This window comes from Crocodylus porosus, unplaced genomic scaffold, assembly GCF_001723895.1.
Source record: "Crocodylus porosus isolate Cpor-Errol unplaced genomic scaffold, CroPor_comp1, whole genome shotgun sequence".
Taxonomy (NCBI): Eukaryota; Metazoa; Chordata; order Crocodylia; family Crocodylidae; genus Crocodylus; species Crocodylus porosus.
Window position 1 is genome coordinate 155,872,050 of NW_017728906.1, and position 19,593 is coordinate 155,891,642.

General features: G+C 41.7%; 1 protein-coding gene and 1 long non-coding RNA gene across 2 annotated transcripts in view; one reads left to right on the forward strand and one right to left on the reverse strand.

Annotated features, from left to right (window-relative positions):
• Window positions 1-19,593, reverse strand: part of COG6 (component of oligomeric golgi complex 6) — a 99,452-nt gene that overhangs the window by 36,303 nt on the left and 43,556 nt on the right. The window contains exons 5-10 of the mRNA XM_019530017.1: window positions 15,867-15,978; window positions 12,864-12,946; window positions 12,608-12,678; window positions 10,704-10,797; window positions 3,796-3,924; window positions 3,608-3,699 (exon numbers count right to left, since the gene is read on the reverse strand). Of these exons, the coding sequence (XP_019385562.1) occupies window positions 3,608-3,699; window positions 3,796-3,924; window positions 10,704-10,797; window positions 12,608-12,678; window positions 12,864-12,946; window positions 15,867-15,978 (581 nt within the window). The remainder of the gene's footprint in view (window positions 1-3,607; window positions 3,700-3,795; window positions 3,925-10,703; window positions 10,798-12,607; window positions 12,679-12,863; window positions 12,947-15,866; window positions 15,979-19,593) is intronic.
• LOC109306568 lies at window positions 3,616-5,765 on the forward strand. The gene is made up of 2 exons (XR_002100042.1): window positions 3,616-3,703; window positions 3,801-5,765. It is a non-coding gene; the product is annotated as an uncharacterized LOC109306568 (long non-coding RNA).

Sequence of the window (19,593 nt, forward strand, 5' to 3'; positions counted from 1 at the left end):
GTGTGTGTGTGTGTGTGTGTGTGTGTGTGTGTGTGTGTGTGTGTTCTCCCTCTCTCTCTAATACAGATTTAGGCTAGAAATAAGTTGTGATAATGCCAGTCATTTGAAGACCACATCAGCAGAGAAGTCCACAGAAAACTTTTAGTATCTTACGTGAAATACCCACTGGTCACAAGGTAGCACCATTGCACAAAATATGCAATTGCTTAGCTAAAAATACAACTAATGCTTACAACCTTATATAGTTCCCACTGAAATCTTCCAATTACTTTCTGTGTGAATTGAAACAGGCACTTAAGAGTTGGATTCATCCCAGGACTCGGTGGTAAACATTAGGGGCTACAGACTATACAGACAGGATAGAAGGGGGAGGAAAGGCAGGAGTGCGGCGCTCTACCTCAAAGAGCACTACACATCAACTAACAGGATGGGGTCAGAGGAAGGGCAGACTGAAGTGCTCTGGGTCAGAATACAGGGGGGTCATGGGAAAAGGGACTTAACAGTGGGGTCTACTCCAGACCACCCAACCAAGAGGAAGAGCTGGACCGCAAATTCTCAGGTCAGCTCGCAGAGGCAGTTAAGTCAAGGGACGTAGTCATTATAGGTGATCTAAATTACCCGGACATCTGCTGGGAGAAGCAGTCAGCCAGGTCTGACTGTTCCTTGCTAAGATACAGGACCTCCATGTAACCCAGAAGGTGCACAGTCCCACCAGGGGGAATGCCCTGGTGGCCACAGGCGATGACCTTGTGAGGGGAGTCCAGGTTCTTGACCACCTGGGAGACAGTGATCATCGCCTGCTGGAATTCACCATCCAGTGCAGGGTATCAATGGCCGGCAGCAAGGCAGTAGCCCTTGACTTCAAGTGGGTCAATTTCAATGAGTTGAGATTTGTAGGAGGGGCACTGGGGTCCTGGAGGGTAGGGGAACTGGGTGTCCAAGACGAGTGGTCATTCCTTAACAAGATGATCCTTCGAGCACAAAGGGTGACAGTCCCAATGAGAATCAAAAGGGGCAACAGTGCTCAAAAGCCCCCCTGGCTTGCCAAAGGCATTCAGCCAAAAAGGAGGTGTACACCCAGTGAAAGGGAGGGGCTATCACCAAAGAGGAGTATACCTCCATTGCTCACGGTCTGTAGGGGGCTGTTAGGAAAGCTAAGGCAGATACAGAACTAAGGTTAGCATCAAGGACAACAAAAAGTATTTTTACATACATAGGGAGTATGAAGAAGGCACAGGGTAACATGGGGCCCCTGCAGAATACGCTTGGAAATCTAGTGGTTGCACCAGAGGAAAAAGCAGACCTTTTTAACAAATTCTTTGTCTCCATTTTTTTGTGCAGGGACCAGGACATCTCCCCCAACCAAGATTCAGGACAGACTCAGGAGAGACTCCTCCAGGCCTAGGGTCAGGGAGGACCAAGTTAGGGAACTTCTGGAGGGGCTGGACATGTTCAAATCAGCAGGTCCAGATGCTCTCCACCCCAGGGTGATGAGGGAATTGGCAGGAGTTATCGCAGGCTCCCTGGCATGGCTTTACCAGCACTTGTGGTGCTCTGGCTAGGTGCCAGAAGACTGGAAGAAGGTCAATGTGGTCCCCATTTTCAAAAAAGGGTGGAGGGAGGACCCTGGCAACTATAGGGCCATTAGTCTTACTTTGATCCAGGGGAAGGTCTCTGAGAAGATTACCAAGGAGCACATCTGTGAAGGACCAGCGGGGGGATGATGCTCAGGGGCCACTAGCATGGATTCATTAGGGGCAAGTCCTGTCAGACCAACCTGATTGCCTTCTACGATCAGGTCACAAAACCACTGGACGCAGGTGTCATGGTGGATATAGTTTTTCTGGACTTCAGGAAGGCCTTTGACACTGTCTCCCACCCTATTCTCATTAAAAACCTAGGCGACTGTGGCATTGATGCCTACACAGTCAGATGGATCACAAATTGGCTGAGGGGCTGCACCCAAAGAGTGGTGGTGGACAGGTCATATTAGACCTGGAGGGATGTGGGCCACTAGGGCTCACTCCTCAGGCCCATACTGTTCACTTTTTTTATTAGCTATTTGGATGAGGAGGTGAAAAGCACCCTGTTCAAATTCGCTGACGACACCAAGATTTAGGGTGAGGTGGGCATGCTAGAAGAACCAGCAACATACCTACAGGCTGGGGAACTCCCTTCTTGTAAGCAGAGTGACAGAAAGGGATCTTGGAGTCATTATTGATTCCAAAATGAACATGGGTCGCCAATGTGAGGACGCAGTCAGTAAAGCTAACCGCACCTTGTCATACATCCACAGATACATCCCGAGCAGGGCCAAGGACGTGATCCTCCCCCTCTACGTGACACTGGTCAGGCCACACAGTTGGAGTACTGCATTCAGTTCTGGGTGTTGCACTTTAGGAGGGATGTGGCCAGCATCAAGAGGGTCCAGAGGAGGGCCACTCACATGATCCGGGGCAGACCCTATGAGGAGAGGCTGCAGGACCTAAACCTATCCAGCCTCCACAAGAGAAGGCTGAGAGGGGACCTGGTGGCCGTCTATAAACTTACCAGGGGGACCAGTGGGGAATGGGAGAGACCCTGTTCCCCCAAGCACCTCCCAGAGTAACAAGGAATAATGGCCATAAGTTGTTTGAGAGTAGGTTCAGGCTGGACATCAGGAGGCGCTACTTCACAGTCAGGGCAGCTAGGATCTGGAACCAACTTCCAAGGGAAGTGGTGCTGGCTCCTACCTTGGGGGTCTTTAAGAGGAGGCCTGATAATTACCTAGCTGGGGTCATATGAGCTCAAACCTACCAGGGGTCATATGAGCCCAGTATTCATTCCTGCCCAGGGCGTGGGGTCAAACTTGATGATCTACTTAGGTTCCTTCTGACCTACATCTATGAAACTATCAAAAGCAGCTTCAACTTATAGGTCCCTAACATAAACCATCTTATTGATGATTTTGTGATCCTTTTCTTCTAGAGATACAGAATTTTAGGGAGCCTCTCAGATGTTCATAGCAAGTGTCCTGATTCACTGGGAGACTCAGATATGAAATAGAGAACTTTCAATTTCTAAATTCTACATTCTCAGGCAGACTGCCCCACTCCCAGTGCCACCACCACCCCCTGAGTGTAGCCCGGCCCAATGCCCCTGCCGAAGAACCTGGCAGAGTCCCAACCCCAGCCCATTGTGGCAGCCTGCTCGACCCATGCAGATCCAGTGGCACATGCCCCCCCACCTAGAAAACACTTTTTACTACTAGATCAAACAAATATGACTTCAAAGTCCCCAACACACCAACAGGGAAATGTACCATGGCATTTTTATAGGCACACTTTAGAGACCTGCACCTGAGTTCTGAAGACTAGCAAGAAAGGGCCCCTTCTGAAGTGCAACATTAATGTGAAAGGCACAAAGCCTTTGAAATATTCCTTCTGATTAATAAGTTTCTGCTTTAAAAACATGTTGGTTGCAGTTTTCTAAGTCATCTAAAATATGACCTAATCACAGCAAAAGAACCAACATTCCAAGAGTTTAATTGTACTTTTCAGACAAGTTGATAATTCCAACTTCAGCTTCCATAGACTAACAACATAGCCTTTAAAAATCTAAATAATACCTTGAGCTGTTACAAGTTTTAACAAAGCTTCCAGATGTTCTTTTTCAGAAGCTGTAGCTTGGTGCAGCCAGGCCAACATATCTCCTACATATCTAAGTTAGAACAAAAATTGTTACCATGGATTAAGGGTTTTTTGTACAAATGACAAAAAAAAGATTGAGCAATATACAGTTTCACTACAGTTGTACCTCAGTGGATCATGAGAGTGCATCTCAATAGGTCGGGGAGTACCACCAGGACCTCCTCTGGTAAGAGCATCTATAAAACCACGGACTACTGAACTTCTTCTAGCTGTTCCAAACTCATCCAGAGTGTATCTGTAATTGAAATTCAAAAAGTCAAATGAGTCATTCTGTTCTCAAAACTTAGATTAACCTAATTTAAAGAGACTAACACCAGGTACCCTTTTTTTTGCACTATCTAATGTTACATCAACACATGCATTTTAAAGGGACTCCAAACCTTCTCATTTGTGTTACCGCTAAAAATGTCATTCAAGATGACATTGCTTCTGCCACAGGAAAAGAGTGCAATCGAAAAATGAAATATACAAGTCACAGCATTTATTAGAACCACAGAATCAGAAGGGACCTTAAGTCCTATGCCCTGCCCAGATTTAGAATAAGCTATTTATAAACACATCTCAGAGAGATGTCTATCCAGGTTATTCTTGACAGCCTCCACAGACGGAGACTCCACAACCTCCCTATGCAGTCTGTTCCTTTGTCATGCTACTCTCAGTAAGGATTTTTTCCCCTGAGTGTCAATAAAATATAAATCTGCTTGGTAGTAATTTAAATTCATAGTTTCTTTTCCTACTCTGTGGCAAAGGAAGAAAATTTTTCTTCTCTTGTTTCTGGCAGCCTTTCAAATATTTGAAAACTACTATCATGTTTGCTTCATATAACACTGGCTAATATTAAAGAAAATACATTTTCTCATATAAAAGCTATTAAGTATTTTTCCCTAACAGCCCCTGATTCCACTTTAACCAGACTCCCTTTACGTTCACTTACTGCTACCCAAAGTTGAAGGAATAAATTACAAAAGTTTTATTCATCTTGATTATAAATTATTATTTGCTTTATTTTTCTCTGTTGCAGAGTAAGCACACTGAGAACAACTTAAATTTCTACACAATCAATTATATTTTAACCCCTAAATATAAGTGTGCAGAGTGCCCCTGTACGGTAGTAACAAATAAATAAAATATATGTTATTTGATGAGTTGAGTGAACATGTATGTTGAAATTTTAAACGTTTAAAAACTTGCAAAAGGTAACTTATTAAAAGCACCAGAGACCAGGTACGCTGATTATTGACAGAACAGGAACAGCAGCTCCTCACTGAAAAGTATAGAAGACCACAAACGAAATAAGCTTATTTTTTTCAAGCAAGCAATGATATAATAGAAAAACACAAATACAACAGCTAAGTCTTATGATATTGCTTTTCTCATTGGTTTTGAAAATGGTAATATACTATGGAAAATTTTATTAGTAAGAGGAACAGAAAATTCTGTTTTTCTTCTTGCTCTCAGTAGACTCTAACATAACTGACCTGATCCTTCACACACAAAAATTCAGTAACATCTATTGTACGTAATAGAATATTTACTATTACTTTATAATAAACATTCATTATGAGGAAGAAAAACAGGATTTGGATTCTTTTCATCTCTGCAACAATGGATCAAACTCCTAATAGGGCTTAATCACTAGCAAGGAGAGGAGGGAAAGAGGTGAAGAAAAAACTTCAAAAATAAGATGGGAAATGTGCTTTCATGATCAAGCTACACATAAAGAAAATGCAAAGTTTTCAGATTTGATTTTATTCTGTTGGGAAAAAGAAGGGCACCCAAATGAAGTATTTATTTCAGCTGCACTGTAATGAATGCAATTCCCAGAAGTGAGCTGTCAGTAGTGCAAGGTTTCTGTTATCTAAGGTTAACCAGAAAAAAAACCAAAACCAAAAATATAAAACCAAAAATCTGCAGGTTCGTTTCCTAACTCTTGCCCTTCTCATTTTGCTCAGGCCTTTGCTTATCTTATTCAGATTATATGTATGAGATGTAGGATAATGAGGGTGTTATTCTGAGAATGCAACAGACTTCTGGTTTGTATAGCACTGTTTAAAACTCTGAAAATTGTATGAAGGACTGTATGGTTGACTTTGTGTAAGGGAAATGGAGTATTTGAAAGTGAAGGTGGGGAGGTTGGAATTAGACCACCAAGAACATTAAAAAAGAAAAACAAACAAAAAATCCCTAAATTTCCAAGTCACCACAAGAGTACAGCGTCAGAACTTATATCCTCCTTATGGGGACATCACTCACGATTCATTAGAATACAAGACACATTTTTTCAGATAAAACTATTTTAGGTGCACTAACCAATAATAATCTCTCCAATACTAAACATGTAAAATCAAAAAACCTAAACATATTTTCTGGTTGCAATCTTTGTGTCAAAAACATTTATATTCAGGGGTGGGCACTTATTTCAGGCAGAGGGCTGCTTACCAAGTTCTGGCAAGCTATCAAAGTCCACATGGGTAGGTGCCCCACCCCCTGGTTGCCATCTTGGGACTAGAAGTCCTGCCCCTAACCTCTACCTTTGCCACTGGAAGTCCCTCCCCTTGCCCCTGGAAGTACTCTTTGGGGAAGAGGGTTTGCCATCTTAGGGGAAAAACAAAAAAATTACATACTAAAAATCAAAACACCCATAATAATATATTTTAATTTTAAAAAGATTTTTGTCCTAATTTGTGTGCATTCATGCTGTATATGCAGAAGTGATTACTTCAAAGCTCAGAATGCAGTCTTAGTCTTGTATATTGTGTGGAATGTTGGGGGGTATGGGTGGGTGGGCGTGGGTTTGTGGGGATGTGTGGATATCTGTGTGGGGGTATGGATGTGGGTATGGGAACGGGGCGGTAGGAATGCGTGGCATGGGCTGTGGAGCTGGGCTGGGCTGTGCCAGCAGGGAGAGGGGGGAGCTGACCCAGCTCCATAGAGCCTCTCCCGCCAGAACCCTGCGCTCCTACCGCCCTGCTCTGGGCCCTGCTGACAGGATACCATCATGGACCCCATGCTCCCGTCCAGCTGCCGCTGGCTCCTGTTCACTCCCAGGGCCCCTGCCCCAGCCCCAGGGTACAGACAAGGATGAGTGCACAGCCCCAAGCCTGTATGCCCTGCACTGCCCATCTCAGCTAAGCACTGGCAATAGAAAACAGACTGGTGCTCAGTGCAGGAGAAAAACTGCTGCTCCCTCTCCCCATGGCTGGTGCTTCCTGGTGCAGCCGCTTGCAGCCTGCGCAGGGCTGTCTTGCCTCTCCGCCATGTCACCACCGCCCTGTGGGGCAGCAGTGACAATGGAGAGCAGACACAGGCAGACCCACACAGACTCTGAGCAGGTGCAGCATGGGGGCATTGGCAGCAGGAGGGGGAGGGGCTGCTTCCTCTTGCTTCCACTCCCCCTGCCCCCTCCCACTTTCCCGCCTGCCTGCTGACCATTCTGCACTACATGGCTCCCAGCTGCATGGTCAGACCATGGGATGCAGCGGGAGCTGGCCAGGCCTCAAGGACTAGGACGATCCCTGCAGTCCTCCCCTGCCTGGCCAAGCCTCAAGGACTAGGGCAATCCCTGCAGTCCTCCCCTGCCGGCCCCCCACTTCTTACCTGAATTTCCTGGTCCCATACCGGTGCAGGCACAAAAAGCCCCATGGGTCCAGCCCCTGGGGGGAGGGCGGGGAAGAGTGGGGTGTGACTGCTTTTTAAGCCTTCTGTCTCAAACATCAACAAAAAATATAAGTTCATACTTAAAATCGTTTCCTTAGCTAGGTAGACATGGCCAGTAAGTTTAATAGCTATCACCTAAGGGTTTTTTTGGGGAAAATTTACTTTCTCCTCTCCAGAAGTCCTAAGGACTGTAAACTGAAGCCAGGATACGGACTTCATTTGTGAGATAATATAAAGTATCAACAAGGTTTCACATAAATGTTTACTTCTTATTTCTGGAAACAAAACTGCTTTCACACGCCTACTTTTGCAGCAAAAACAAACAACTGACTACGTCACAATGAACCTACAAGAGATAGCCAAAAACACTGCAGTATCTTTCTCATAGATAGTAAAATCAGAAACTTTCTGTAAAAGCTGAAAAAAAATCACATGGACTACACTCTTTAAAGGAAGTACATTAATTTAAATATATATTTTATTAGTTTTTATTGGAGAAGACAAAAACTGAGTAATGGTATTAATGACCCTAAGCTGGTGTGAAAAGAGCATGGGGAGATAATATAAGAAATCTCCCTTCCACATGCAGCTCTGCCACTGCACTATAACCTGTAATAGAGGCTCTTGGCTAAAAGGTCTTATTCTTTCATTGCATGTCATACTAATCACCAAATTTGGAGTCAAGATGGAATTTTTCCCCTAGGTCAGACAGGCTGGATTGCTCCCATGCATGTGGTGGGGATTGGCTTCTTCTGTAGGATATGGCATGGTCCTTTTTCCTAGGATCTTCCAAGCATATAATATATCTTCCAAGCATATAATATCCAATTATTTTCTGGTAATTGCAGTGGGAAGGCACTAGCAACCATCTTGTCTGTACTTCTTTTACTTGCAGAATGATGTTCTTGATGTTTTAGGGACTGTGCCTTGTAGTTGTGTATGATCGCTTGGAGTAGTGATTTTGGGGAATCCCTTGAGTAAACGACTGCCTGTGAACAGCAGACTGGACTTGATGGACCCAGAGACCCTTTCTAGGCTTATATTCCTAAGCAGGCACCTGATAGTGAAGTAATAGATACTTAATAAGCAGGGATGGCTAACCTGTGGCACAAGTGACAGGGACAGCCTCTGTACATGGCACCTGATAGATCAGGAAAAGGACAGGCACCACAGAAGCAGAAAGCAGGAGAAGACAGACAGAAAGCACAGAGTAGGGAGCAGAAAGCAGAGCAGTAGATTGGGTGAAGGAAGGTGGCAAGAGTGGCACTTGGGGAAGGTACAGGCCTAAGCTGTGACATACTGGCTCTATAATGCATCACTTTCAACACTAAGGCCCCAGGTAAGACAATGCTTACCTCAAATGAACATGCAGAGCTGTACAGCATATGGAAATATGCACCCTGTATTTCTTGAACATACAGATGATCTCCACTGTAGTGTGCATTCTCTTGAAACCCCAAGAGGAATCATAATACAATAGTATTCAACTTTTCTAGACACAGAGCTATACAATAAGAAATATTTCAAAAGGGGAAGCAAATAAAATATATACTTAAAAAAGGAAAGATAAAAAGCATATGGTTCCCTCACTATTTAAAAACAAAGAACAGATATTGTAGAAGTAAATTAGTTAACTTTCAAACAAATTCTTCATTTTCTGATCAGTTTTATTAATTTTCAAGGAGTGTGGTCAGGGAGCAACTGGGTATAATAATTTATCTGAACTTAATTCACTTCAGTTTATTGCTACAGATAGATAACTACTAAAATGTTATCATCGCATTCACATCGCTACACATTTACATGACAGATGGAAAAACCTAGTAGAATCCTGACATTATTTTAAGCATCTGATGTTCTGTGCAATTGTTTCCTCCAATTCTAGCACAAAAAAGTTGCTTCTAAAAACCTCCAGGGAAGGAATGCTGCCTTATCTAAACATCAAAGAGTAACTCACAAAGACACTCTCATGGATCCAGAGGGACAGACTTCTATCTTCAGCTGCCTTTGTGCAAAAATAAAGTTTATTTTCTACCTATGGGGAATTTTTACCATCTTTAACTTTCCCTGAGCCTGAGGAAGTATGTATGCACTTGAAAGCTTGCAGAAAAAGATATATATTTTTTGTGATTTCTTAGTTGGTTTAATAAAAGATATAATTTCTGAACCAAGAGTTCTAGAGTTTTGCATTGCTCATAAAAACTTTAATTCAACAAAGCACTTAAGCACATACATAACTTTAAAGCGCTTAAGCAGTAATACCAAACTCAATGCAACTAACAGCATGCTGAAAACTAAACATGTGCAAGTACTTTGCTGTATTAGGGCTAAATGCAAAAAACACACAGGAAAACATTGTGCATTCAAAGTAAAAACAAAAAACAGTTCTCACAGTGCCACCATGTGGTTTATTAATAATATACTGCACCTCAGTTTAAAATAACCCTCTCAGAAAGTCTTAAACAAGAATTATTTTTTCACTATAGAATATAGTTAATTATTCTTTGAGTTCAGCATCCCACTTAGTTTAGTACATGAAATAAACAGCTCAAGGAATGTTTTATGAGGACAAAAATTGTTGGCATATAATTAATTTTTGTTTGATAGAAAATTGACTTAAAAAGTTAAAAAGAGGAAAGAAACAAACAAACCAGGGTTAAAACTGCACTTAGATGGCACTCAGAAGGTTAGAGAATACCAGCCTTAGGGTTATTTATGTTGTTTGGAGAAGTTAAATATAAGAGAGAATAGTGAAAGTTAGAAGCCCAGGATAAAATACACAGTTCAGTCTGATCTTCCATTATCAGAGGAGAAATCTAGTTAAATCCTGATTTGGACCTTGACTGAGGATCTCCAAAAATGCAGGAAAAAAATCTCAGGTGATTGCCATTGTAGTTCACAATAAAAGTAGCTTATTATAACTTTGCTTTATTATACTGTGAATTTAAGTGGAAGACATACTTTCTTTTCTTACAAAAGCAACACTTGAAGAAATCATGCACAGCATCAAGTCTCAGCAAACTTTTACTAGCTATAAGCCACCAAAAAAGGCTCTTTGGAGAGAAGCATTCACTCATATTTGATTGAATGAAAGTATAGTTGATATAACATTTTATTCTAAAGTTGATATTTTGCAAGTTGATATTAATCTTGCAAATGATCCATGAGATTTTTGTACACTGTAAAAAGGTATCACTGAAAGTTCAGAAAAATCGAAACTTGCCTTTATTAAATTTGGATGCAAGGCTGACAGCCCATCACCTTGTAGATTTTAAGTGTAGGCTGAAGAAACATGTTCAGCAAGAGAAGAAAAGAAGCTCTCATCCCCATGAAAAAGAATTATGAATATGTACGTACTTATAGAGGACAGGTCTGTCTTGTAAGGCCTCCATGGCTTGTGAGAGAACTGGAGAAATGTCACACGATTCTTGTGTCAGTGTCCTGCACTCACCTATAACATAAATAAGATATCAGGGAAACAACCAATCCTTAGACAGCATGAAGACATTGTAACACATTTGATGCCCTGCCATAACATAAGAAAATAAAGGGAAACTGTAACATAAAAATTCCTTTTTACATTACACCACAGACCCATTTTGTAATCAAGCAGGGCCAACCAGTAACACATTTTGAAAGCTAGTGTCATTATGATAAGGTTTCCCTTGAATAGTAATTTTCTGTGCAACTGTGGATCTAAATTTTCAACAACAATTATTTTTTTTAAATCAGTAAGGTAAGGTTTAGTGTCAGGTTTTCTGTAGGCAAGAACTACACAGCCTTCTAACCATGAAATCTAGAAGTACACCTTAATTCCATGACAATCAATTCCATGACTGGGAATATCAAAAAGGAATACAACATTTATCTGAGTGGCTCTTTTAAGCAATGAATGTGACTTTATATTTTTGTATATTGCATCCAAAAACATTAATAAGATGATGTCAAATTGTGCAGCTTGTTCCTTCCCTCCTCCCCCTCTCCCCCCAATATGGATACCATGTCATTAAGGACCAGTTCACAACTGTCAGTCTCATTTTCCATTTGTAACTCATGCTAAATATAAATTTAGGAGCCAACTGATGAAAATCTAACCCACCAATCCACTGACTATACCAGCTCGTTCCAGGAATGTTCCTGTTAATCTTTTGAAGGAGCATCTGCTTGCTTACCCATCAGATTATTTTGCAATATTTTGGTTTCTGAACAAGAGTACTTATGTGGAAAAAGTATTACTAATGTGAAAAAAGCATCCCCAAAACAATCCTATTCCAAAAACATCCCATAACAATCCTATCTTTGTTCTAAGCTGAAAATACAAGTGATTCCAACTTTCCGGTAACCATATAAAAAAAGGGAAAAAAGAGAAAGCAAGATGTGCTTTTCCAAAGTAGTATATATAACTTGGAACACCAAAGTCTGTTTAATTTAGATACTAGCTACAAAAGAAAATGAGCAAGAAATTAGTTTTAGAAATAGAGTTCAGATCAGTTTTGTGACCTAATGACAGCTGAGAGGGGAAAAATAACCTCTTGGTGATGGAGTTGGCTTTTAGTGGCTAGCCAAGCAAAAAGCCCTCTTTAAAATGTAGTTAGGCTTTAGGGGCACCTATATACGTGCCCAATACCTGTTCCAACACATTCCAATTAGAATCTGTTGGAGCAGACTTGATTCATCTCATTTGAATGCTCCAGCAACCTTGGCATTACATGTATTCAGCATCCCCGTGTTTCAAAATGGCAGCAGGGGGACTTTAACTAAAGGCCATTGAACGAGCTTTAGTTAAAAGAATCCTGCCATAACATCAGGAGACGCTACTTCACGGTCAGGGTGGCTAGGATCTGGAACCAACTTCCAAGCTAAGTAGTGCTGGCTCCTACCCTGGGGGTCTTTAAGACAAGGCTTGACCATCACCTTGCTGGGGTCATTTGACCCCAGTACTCTTTCCTGCCATGACAGGGGGTCAGACTTGATGATCTGCTCAGGTCCCTTATGACCATACTACCTACAAAATTATAAATTTGGAAGTGCTGGAAGCTGAATACAGTAGCACTCTGAGAAGCCAGTCTAATTACAACACCCCTCCTGCCCAAGCATGTGTAGACGCCCTGGGTTTCCTTGCACTCAAAACCAAGAAAAGGTTCTAACGGAGCTTGAGCCATGCTACTGCACTAACAGTGACCAGTCCAAAATTAATAACTAAATCTTCTATGTAACAACTGAACAAAACAAAATAAAACAAAGAAAAATGGCAATCCTACTTTGAGCCCATCTGTAAAGTCGTTCATAAGACGTCTCTTGGAGCAAAGCCATCTGTTCCATAATTTCTAGGCTATAAGAAAAAATATTTATTTGCTTTCTAGTTTAACAATAAAGTACTGAGAATTCCAAATTGTATCAGTGCTATATTTTTGTTTGGACTTTAAAACACTTTTTACATTATCATATGAGAGAATAAACAAAGCACTGCTTTTGTTTACTAAATGATTGCCAAACAGTTATTCAAATTATACTTACCCTGCCCTTTGTTGGTTTGTTCGGAGAAGAATCTTGACATCATTATGAATTTGCTTTACTCTTCCCAATGCCTTGAAAAAATCCTTAGAAAGGATAATTTGGTCATTAAATGCATTCCAGTTTTAAACGGGGTGGGTAAAATAGTAAAATTAATGTCAGTACCTGGCTCTTTTGTCTTCTATGTTAAATTCAAAGTACCCACCCTTATTTTTAAGGTCCACTAAAACTTTGTAGTCTCATTCTCTATTCTACCTCCTAATGCCTGAAGTTCACACAATTCTGTTTCAAAACTTCTTTTGGTTAAATAAAAAATCCTAATACTCATTGTGTTCCTTCTGCTCTGCCCCATACGCTCAATAGTCTCTCTCTCTCTGTTGTACCTTTTTTCACTCAAGTTCCTTTTTAAAACACAATTCTTCCCTACAATTTTTCGATAATAAACAACCAGAGAGAAATGCGTGAATATATCTTACTGTTGCAACACAGATACGCTAACACTGGGTAGAAGTGTCTGACATTTGCTGTTAACTTAGAGTCAACTCCTTGAGAAAGGGAATCTGCCTTTCCCCACCCTCAGTGCACTAACTAAGCAACAAAAGAAAACCAGCACACCATAACATATAAATCTATCTTACAAACTAAAAAAAAAAAATCTATGAAGTAAACTAAGCATTTGCAAGAGATTAAACATACCTTCAGAGACTGACTATGCTCAAAATATATAATCTATCAGGAGTTAGAAAGAATACTCAGAAAGTAAGATTGTTATTTCTGCCATGTTGTTAGGTTGCTGGCAATTTTGTTATTTCCTCAATTTGGAGGCTTATAATTAATGCAGTAGAAAAAATACAGGTTTTCCTTTCATTACAATAACAGACAAAGTTAAATCTTTGTCAAATATTATTACAATTAGGATAATGTTGGTATAACCTCCTTAAACAGAAAAAATATTAGTTCCTAGAAACACTAAGATTTTTTTAAATTGCAGAAGATGTGAACAATGGGCAGAAGAAGAGGATCACAAATCAGTTAATCTGAGAAGGTAAGAAATTGTTGAGGATGTGCAAGAGCTTGCTATTTCTTAGAAAATTCATGGTATCTTGCAGTTGACATGTGTTAGCACAATAACTTTTGCCCAAACTAAGGTCCCTGGCACATATTTATTCCATGGCATGATGGGATCTGATTCCCCCCCCGCCAAAAAAAACAAAGTCACACCTCCTCCCACGTCAAATATTCAGGATCATGATCATAATCCTGAGTTCTCCCAACACTGGCAAGCTGACAGCTGGGTGCCTGCTGCCCAGCATGAATCAGAGTGACTCTGGAGCTGGGACCAACAATCAGCTGTTGGTCTCTGCCCTGTGACCACAGGTGAGTCTGCAACATTCAATTCAAAGTGCTATGGAAACCAGCCACAAAATTATTACACAGCTTTTGTTGAATATTTTTGGGGATGGTTTCCCACTTTGTTATGCCATTAATTCTTTGAATATGTGGTAGGGTTATTTTTTACAGCATCATTAACAGGTAAATTCTATCTTAAGTATAATGTCTTCAAGGGGCCTGAATTTCACAGAAATTTTTAGAATTAGAAATGAATGTCTGCCCATGAGTAAAGTTAGTTCAATACTTTCACTACTTCTGTTTGACTAGAAGGGACTAGAAGAGCGCAAAGCCAATAATCAAGAGTAAATAATAAATAATTATACATGTGACTGATTTTTTTCTTTCACACTGAGATGAAAGAACTTAATGGACTTATAGATCCCACTCAGTTTAGGGAGAATAGGAAAAATGATATTTCCCCCTTGAAGAAATTTGGAGATCTCCCCTGGAGGGAAAGCCAATTTTTTTTCCCAGGTATGATTTCCTATGACACGTTAGGTTTAGTTAAACACCTAACAGAATGTGAAGTCTAGCAATTCCATTTATAAATTTGTGAAGACATCTTCTAGGTTTTAAATCTTGTGAGATACTGGACTCTCCAACTTGCAACTGAATTAGAGGGCAAGGAGTACCTTCCAGTATCAGCACATAAAATTGTAGAAATGGATAGCAGGGCCTAAAAGTCCATGGAAGTCCAAAGAAAAACTAGATGAACTTGAATCAGACCCTTGAGAAACAAAAATTTGAGAAAATATTACATTTTGGAGGAAAATCTCTGTATTTTGCACTTACTACTTTGTCACGACCCTAAACATTCTTTTCAACATAACACTTGGTATGTTATTAAGTTTATGGCAGTTATTCAAGTGCTCAATCATTTAACACAATTCATTTTTACTTTCATTAGTATTGTTTATGGCTATCTGCCCTATGTCTTAATAATACTCTCACTGCTAACAGGATGTCTGTGGAAACAAGATACCGTGTCTCAGCAGGTATTCTGTATTTCAATGAAAATTTCCATGCAACTAAAATAATAAGGGCTATTAAGTATACTTGATTCTCTGCATATTCTACTTGCTTTTACTAAAGAACAATGTACTTTCTTAAGCAAAAACATAAACATGTTTAAAAAACAGTTGGAAAGGTGGCTAAAAATAAGGGAGTCAGCACCTAATATTTTAAACAACGAAGAATAACAATGAAGGAAAGTCCAACTTGAAATAAACTTAAACAATTTATATATTGCTATAGCCAAGCAAAATATATATAAGCACACAATAATTACTGGATCTTAAAGTACCAGTTTCTTTACTTGTACTAGATAAAAATTTAACACTTCAACTGAAAATGTGGAATTTGAGTCCCCAGAAAGTCTTGATTTCAAAGTGGAGGAAGAAAGTAACATTAAAATGACTGTTATTGCCCCTTGCCAAATCATTACTTTAAAAATGGAATTTTTACAGATTTTACAGTGATTCTTACTTACTGTTTCATAATCTGACACTTTCCCCCATGTCGCACTTTAAATATATCAGAAGTACATCATTCTGCTGCAAGGTGACTGTTCGGTTTTTCACCTCAATGAAAAGCTTTTCAAGTATTTCAACTTACCTCAGTAATTGGCCCTTCTCTTGTGCCTCGAAGAAGGCTCATTTCTTCTGGAGTTAATTGGAATTTTGCAATAAAAGCATCTGCAACTTGTGCTTTCATTTCTAATATTTGACTGTAATAAAACAAAGCACCCAGGATGTTAGTTTTTTTATAGTTATCTCCAAAATTCATTTTACAACAAAACTGCAAAATTGTTTTATCTTGCATTTACTGTTTATTGAAAAATATGTGTAATATTTTTAAATACTTTATTTCTAACTGCCCAATCTTGCCCTCCATTACTTCAGACACATCACAATGTATTTAATGTAATTACATATTAGGCTTATACCCATCTTCAATTTCATGTAATTGTAATCCCATGCATTTGAAGGCAAGAATGCATTCTTACATAGTCAATTAGTATTTGTATTAAGGATTATCTGCCACAGGTACCTGCACTTTTACAGCTGAATAAATGCCAATCATTTCCTTTCAAGAATGAAAGCTGCCTGCTCTTTCAGCTTATATTTTCAGATATACACATATTAATAGGTACCTGAACAAACAGACAGCAACTCTCATCTACATTTCTAAAAACCACATGCAAACACATTTATCAAATATCTTCTCCAGAACTTTTATTTATTACATATGCACACAAAAAGTATTGGCCTCTTGTCTCCAGTTGCATCGCATCAAATAAACAACATACGCATTTAATAGGAAAATTACATAGTGGGTAGTACCTACATCAGGGGTGGGCAAAATATGGCCCACAGGCTGCATCCAGCCTGCCAGACACTTTCATCTGGCCCACAGCGGCCATCAGCTAAGTGTACCCTGCCCAACCCTTCTACCCACGAGGGTGGAAATGAGGCACCCACATATACATCCCCATCGCCAACATACCCTATTGTGCCTCACTCCCACCGTCATGGGATGACCCCCCCCATTGGATTCTATACATGGGAAAATGTTATAATTTCCATGCATAGAAGCAAATTATTGGAGGGCTGTCTTTAATTCATAACCCACCACCACTGCAGGGCGCAGGCAGTGGGGAGAAAGTAGTATAGGAAGGTCAAGCAGCTTGTCTCCTGCTTATACCTGCCTTTCTGCCACCTCTGCACTCTGTCTGCCCCCCCACAGTTTTGCAACCCCTTTCCCCTCCTTCCTCTGCACCTGTCTTTGTTTTCTTCTTCCTCCTCCTTCCCCAGCCTCTGTTCCCCGCTTCACCTCCAGCAGTGCTCCACCCATCCCCTCCAGCCTCTGCTGCCCCCTCCCCCAAACCCAGCTTCTGCTCCCCCCCTGCTCTCCAGCCACTGCTGCTCCCTGCCCACCTTACCCTTGCTCCATGTGGCAGGCTCCATCCCCATTCTAGCCTGGGGCACTGAGCAAAACCCCAGCCCAGCCCCTGTAGCAACTGTGCAGGCTGCATGCTGCTGCTCCATACCCCAGGTTGCAGTGTGGACAGAGCCTGATAGTAAAGAGCAAAGGTAAGGCTGGGGGGAGGAGAGGTGGGTGAAGCAGATGCTGCAGTGGGGGAGGAGACTAGGGGTGTAACAAGCAGGGGGAAAGGGGCAGGCAATAGCTGTGATGAGGGCTCTGACTGGAGCTCAAGCCATGGCAGGTGCCATTCCACCTCCCCCCAGCACCTTCACACTTTCATAGATTTCATAGACATTAGGGCTGGAAGGGACTTGCAGGAAGTCAGCTGGGGTCATAGGATCCCAAGATGTGGCAGTATTCTTCCCACAAGTTTTACGTACTTTTAACAATAAAAAAATCATTTTGCTCATTTATACTGATATACTGCAAACCATTCTCCTTGCAAGTTTGTTCCTTCCCAGAGCCTCCCATCCTATGACATTACTTTCCTCACTTCTGCAAGATGATTCCCAGTCAGAAGTGAAGCTTTAAACTCAACTTTAGCTTCAGTCTGCCAGAAAAATACTGACTTGTGAAGCTCTCCACAATGTTTCAATACAGAAGGACTAATAGATAAAATAGAGAGGTTTAGATTGTCAAATTAGGGATGAGCAGTGCAAGTAGCAAAATATGCAACAGCCTCCAGATGGCAGCAATGTTTCATTTATCTTATGGGACTGTAAAAGGAAATGTATATAAACTGAGCACCATATACGCATACATACCTGATTTTTGCTAAAGTTCCGTTACTTCATCATTTCTTGAAATGCATATTAGCCAGATGGACATAGTATTTATTCACAGTATTACACTACATATTCCCTTTCCCCATCATCACCGAACTTCCACCAAAATGTGTTAATATTGTTTTTTAAAGGCCTGCTGGGTAAAAAACAACTTCCCTTTCTAATGGATTTAAGCAAATTACTTAAATACAGGTCTAAGTTTAGATTACGCCACCACTACTAGCACCTGACAATGAAAGTAGTCCCATTGCTTTTAACATGAATGAGGGTGCCAGAACCCGAATCCTAAATACCAGAAAAAAAAAATATTACTACCCAAATACTTAGGCGTGGCAGGATTTGATTTTTATTGCCAAACTTCAATTTTACCTCACAGTCACAGATCAACAGAAAAATATTTCCATTGATAATAATCAAAATGTATAGAAAGGAAATGTAAGAAAAATCTGGGATGGGAATAAGGAAATCTGGGACAGGTGGCGCCACATGCATGTGCACACCCACACGCACCCACTCAGGGAGGCCACTACAGGTATGGTGGATAGAGGCCTGGCTACGCCATCCGCGCACTGCTCCACTGAGTGGCTCGGCCTGCCACTGCAGGAGCTGGAAAACCCCTGCTGGGAGGGGAAGGGGGGACACTGCTGCAGGGTCCCACTGGCGAAGGGCAGGGCTTTTGGCAGCCAAGAACCTAGTGCCACTCCCTTTGCCCAGGTCCTAGCCAGGAATCAGGCCCCAAACTCCTGCTGAGCTCTTCCTTGCCCCTCTGTGCTTGAGGCACAGAAGTGCCTCTGGGATCCAGCCACTGCCCCTGCACTGCCCAGAAGGGTGCAAGGCCATGGCCATCCAGGGGCTGGTCCCCTCTGCTGGTGACTGCCAGGCAAGGCTTGCTCCATAATGGGGCTCTGGGGGAGCTGCTTCATGCCCCAGGCTTGGCAGCTGCTACCTCCTGGCACAGCATGGTGCTCCAGGAATTCAGTGGCATTTGACAGCCAGCGGTCCCTTGATGAGACTCCTCCTGTAACGAGCGCTGCCAGCAGCTCCTACCCTTGCACTCTGCTCCATTAGCACAAAGGCTCTAGACTGATACAAATGTACTTCCAAATGAGCAGAATGATACAAAGCAGATATTCTTTATTGATTTATGGATATTTACTAGAGGTGCACCGATACCTCGGTCTGATATCGAATCAGCACCGATACAAAGAAAATTGATTATGTAGCTGATAAATGCCTGTGCGCACGAGCAGCCGCAGTGCAGCACGCAGGCAGTGAAGAGCACAGCCCGACAGCTGTGTGCAGCTATTAAGCCTGTTTTGGTGGGAGGGATAGGGGAGGAAAGGGGCATGGGGGGAGCAGATCAACACTGCCTGCAGTGAGAGAGGGAGTGGGGCTGGGGTAGGCACTGCCCAGCCAGAGCGGGGTCGGGCGCAGGACAGAACCATGGCTCGTCCAGGAGGTGTGGGGAGAGGGGTGGCTCCCCAGGAGGGCACGGGGGGAGGCATGTGCCCCCCAGTTTTGCGTGTGGTGGGGCACGGCGGGCTGGAGCAGGAAGCCCCACCAGCCTCTTC